The sequence below is a fragment of the Monodelphis domestica genome, chromosome 8 (genome assembly GCF_027887165.1).
Source record: "Monodelphis domestica isolate mMonDom1 chromosome 8, mMonDom1.pri, whole genome shotgun sequence".
NCBI classification, from domain to species: domain Eukaryota; kingdom Metazoa; phylum Chordata; class Mammalia; order Didelphimorphia; family Didelphidae; genus Monodelphis; species Monodelphis domestica.
In genome coordinates this window covers 133279130-133283900 of record NC_077234.1, presented here as the reverse complement: position 1 = coordinate 133283900, position 4771 = coordinate 133279130, and the positions used below count along the sequence as shown (strand labels likewise).

Below are 4771 nucleotides of genomic sequence, written 5' to 3'. Positions count from 1 at the left end.
CTGAGTCAGAAATCATTTTAGGCAGGTGTTGTTCAGTACCCTGAATATTTCCAGACAACTAAATATTCTTAACAGTTCAGAGGGGTTTGTTGTTGTTTTTGTTTTGTTCTGCTTGCTTGTTGGAGCTCTTTATAGTTCTAGGGCTATAAATTTAGCTCTACCTTCTCAAAAGACGCCCAATTAAAGGGTGTTTATTCCTCTTGGGCTTTATTTTAAGGCTTTCTTGTCATCTGATGGTTCACAACTTGAACTTCTCAGGTCAAAGACAAGGGCTTAGACTAGTTTGGAAACCTTCCCTTCTGAGCAGCAAGTGGACCAGTGTTCACAGAACACTGAAACAGACAAAATGATAACTTGAACTTTATGGACCAATAACCTGAATGTTTTCATTTCCTCAGTACATGTAGTATAATTTCTACTGTGTAATAAACTCTATTCACTTGATTTTGTTTTCTAATTTTTTTTGTGCATGTCTCATTCCCATATATTAACTGCTTTATGAGTTTTTTTATGGATAGAGAGACAGACTTCATTTTAATATAAGGATAATTAGTGCTGTCCAAAAATAGAGTTGATTGCTTTGGGAAGTAGGGAGCTCCCCTTATGTGGAGAGCCTTAATTCTTCTTGCAACCTCCCGGCCTGCAAGAGGCTGCAAGGGGGGAAGAATTTGAGAGGATAGAGATAGAGAAGAGATTTTTACCCGCGAAGGGCGTGAACGAGCCGACTTTAGAGATGTGAGTAACCGAGTCAGTAGACGAATATTATTTGTATGAGCCACAGCTAAGCTCCGACCACTGGGTGTGAATATTCAGGCTGAAACCACCCAATGATCCTCTTTTAACACCGTACCGGTCAGAGGATAAAGCTAGTGCAGATGGAAAGGAGACTAGGAACTACAAGAGGTAGATAATGCTAGATAGCATTATGAGAAAGAGAGGAAGTAAGGCAGGCCTGGACTAATGACCAGGCCTTAGTGAGGCAGGCCTGGTCTAAGGACCAGGCCTTAGTAAGAAAGATAGAGAAGAGGGACAGGGGAGAAGTTGCTACTTGCCAGACCCGGGAATCCTGAACCAGTGGGCGGAGCTTAGAGGAGCTGGTTTATTTATAGTCATGCCAGCTCAATACATATTGAACAGTTATATGATACCTCAATACATATGGATGAGTTATCTGGGGTACCCCTATTGGATAATACAACCTATGACAAGGTGAAGGTGGGGTTTTACTCCTCAGGTGAGTGGGACGCAGGAAAGCAAGGTTTCGCACCTAAACTTCAGCCATGCTGGCAATAAAGTTCATTGCCATGCACATAATGGCCATGTGCTCACTCACATTCCTTGCTTCCCCACAACGTCTAGGGGCTGGGCTGCTACATCTCCCCCTTTTTGTTTGACACACAAATGAATAGAGTAATATCAAAATGTAACTCAACACACGCTAAATATAAACACACTGGTGCACAATCATAACAATTCACAGTGAGAAAATCAAACCCGATTACAAAACTCAAATATAAAAATCAAGTGTGAACCTTTTTTCTATCTATGTGCTTAACAAAATAATTATATAAAATATAGAATGTCAAAGAGAAAAATAATTTCCATAGCACTGATCCTGGTTTCATGAGGTAGAAGTTCTCCGTCTGACAAGATAGGTGCTTCAGTTAACTACGTCACTCTTCACCAGTCAGAACCATGAGAAGCTGTCAGATCTCATCATGATTAGCAAAATTGACCTCCTCTGGACCTGAAGGATAAATGCTTTCCTTCTCTCGAACTGATTCTGCATCTTTGGGATCTATTCGCTCTCACTGCCAGATGCCTGCCACCTAAGAAACTGGTTGGAAGGACGATGCCAGGACCTCCAGTGACTGAGGGCGTCAGTGCACTATGTCTCTGCATTCCCCAACCTCAAGCATCCATTTCACATGGAAAATGCATCACCGTGGCTTAGGCTGTCTGGTATTCATCATGATTCCCGTTGCATGCAATCAGACATCACTCTCCAGAATGGTCAACTGAAAATTAACAATTTCTGTCATGTTCTCATGCTTACTGACCGTAAGGTGACTGTAATTCTAGAAATCTTGGCACCTTCATAATTCTGGATCAGAGCATTAACAGTACCTTCTTTATGCTTAAATTTCTGGCCTTAATAGTGCAAAAGAAAAAATCAAGGTTGATCAATCAAGAGTGACTTTAAAAAGTGTCCTCTAAAATATAAATACTGATCTTAGAGCAAAATACTGATCTCTGTAAGATTTCTTAGAAATACTGATCTCTATGAGATTCCTCTCCCTTTTCTTTTTGATTGTGTGGCGGGAGAGATTCCTTTAAAGAAAAAACATCCTCTCTGAACAATTCAGGAGGGACAGACGTGTGACATAGCAAACATGCCTTCACCTTCTCAGTATATAGCAAAGATTGGAATGTAAAGTATCATGATACTCTGGTCTTTCATAAAACGGTTGTGTTCAATTCAACATTTTCAGGCACCAATTGCCTAGTGTGATAAGACCGTGCCAATTCTGGCAGTATGCCTCGAATGTAGGCTCTGTTTTTACAGCTTCTGCTGCAAAGTATAATCAAACCAATAGCCAATAATATGAATAAAATGATAGTACCAATGCTGGTTAAATTAGCTCTACCAAACCAATTTTGGGGATCCAGGGAAGATAAAGTTGCTTCCCAATTTGCAGCTATATTTGCAGCTTCATTCTCATATACAATTTGGTCTAATTTGTTGATCTGCTGTTGCAACTTAATAATGTCCAAGGTGCTGTTATGACTTCCCCAAGCACCCTTGATGTGCTGAACGACCAGTTGCCATTCATATGACACATTATCATATGGCAACGGAGTAATACAATAACCCGTTTGATTGTAATGACAGGGATAAGTAATCCTTGTGTGTAAAGCTTCAACCTCTTTACCTAACCAAAACACAGCATCTTTTAAACTGTCCAGCTCATCTCTGTAAGCTAAGTCAATACTCTGCTGAGTGTGCCATAATTTGGAAGAGTTAGACACCACTTCCTGTATGAACTCATGGTTCTGGATAGAGGAAGTTAATGCCAATGTTGCCGTGGTTAGTGATGTGATCATGGCAATTACTGAGACTACGGCTCCTACAAGTGCAAAGACCATTCTCTTGGACCTATGTATAACCATGTTAAATGCCTTTTGAACAATGTGCACAGTAGGCGTAGATGCCCACATCTCTGTCAAGTTGACAGGTACCCACATTAAAGGTGGATGATACATGATAGCAACATATGAATCTTGGTGTTTAGGACTAAGACATTGATGTAGTCGGCATTTTGTGCAGTTGATCTCATATAGACCTTGGTCATTTTTAAAAATTCGAAGGTTGTTACCTACTAGCATTACATAAGGAGCAAAAACACATGCTGTGACATTGATGTGACTGTCATACTCAAGATCAAGTCCTGAGTTCTTCACCTTGACCTTAAACTTGTATATCGGCTGCGTGGCAGCCACTATCTTCCACTGCGTGTTCTGTATTGGACCTGCTTCAATAGCAAGTCTAGAACCAGCCATGTCTACTTCTAGTAAGTCCTCAATTTTCTGAAAATTCTGACATGGCATGTGCCATTTCTCATAGTCAGTGTATTTGTCTAACCGTGTCAGTTGTTCAGAGCGACCACAACGTAACCTGGGTGCCCAATTGTAAATGTTAAAGTCTGTGGTTGCCGGCATCTTAACCTTTCTGGGAACTCGGACAGAACAATCTGTCCATGGCAACTCCTTTTGTACCGTACCTATCTGATTTGGACATAGGTACTTGTTAGCAGGGTGTTTAGGTTGGAACGTCTTACGTGCTAACTCATCTCCCATTCCTATCACACCCATGCCAACCCCTACATAACCGTTGTCAGTGGCGTTTTTGACAATCCACGCTTGCTGTCTGCGTGGTACACAGAAAGAATTACCAATAAACGAATTTCTAAAAGACATACAAAATGGAGGATACACAGTAGATCCTGAATAATTGTACAGAGCCCCTTCAGACTCTAGAGGAACACGTTTGGCTAGAATAGGGTGTGGTAGCCAGTCCGTGTTGTTAACATATACCAGAGGGGGCTTGTCCATCCAAGTTAACATTCTCAAAATAGGAGGTTTGGGCACGATGGACCAGTAGACTTCAGCATGACAGATGTTCAGCAAAGTCAAAATAGTGAATGCCATCAGAGTAAATGTAATGTCAGTGTTCAGAGTGCGTGCATTCACCAGTGTTGCCTTCGATCCCGGTGCCCTGCGCTTGACCATCAGGTAGCTGACTGGAGACAGCAGCGATGCTCGTCTGCTTCTCGTCCTGGTCTCGGGCAGCCGGTGCGGTGCTAGACTGGTGAGCCTGCTGCTCTGCTCCCCTTGCATCTGGAAGCGGTCCCTTCCACGGTTTGAGGTGCTTACTGGGAGTCCAGATCTCTCCATTATCTGTGGAAACACAAGCATAGCCTCGACCCATTGTTATTAGTCTGTTCGGACCTCTGTAATCCTTGTCTCCTGGCAATCTCCAAAAAACCCAGGGCTGCTGCACCGTGTCCATTGTATCATGACACTCAAAATGCGTCTGCATAGGTGTAGCATTCAGCCCTTCTGGGATGGAGAAATGATTGAGAGTTAAAAGTACTATCCTTAACAGTTTGTTAGGGATAATAGGTTTGGGTTTAGAGATATCACCTTCATAAATTGTCAGGTACTCTCCTTTTTGTTTTTGTATCTGGTTCTTGAGAGTCCTGTTAGCTCT

The 4771-nt window shown here is 42.0% G+C and overlaps 1 protein-coding gene across 1 annotated transcript; it reads right to left on the bottom strand.

Moving 5' to 3' along the window:
• Positions 1–2457: 2457 nt before the first annotated feature.
• Positions 2458–4209, bottom strand: LOC130455960 (endogenous retrovirus group K member 6 Env polyprotein-like). The gene has a single exon (XM_056808498.1). It carries the CDS (start codon positions 4207–4209, stop codon positions 2458–2460), a length of 1752 nt encoding a protein of 583 aa, XP_056664476.1.
• Positions 4210–4771: the final 562 nt, after the last annotated feature.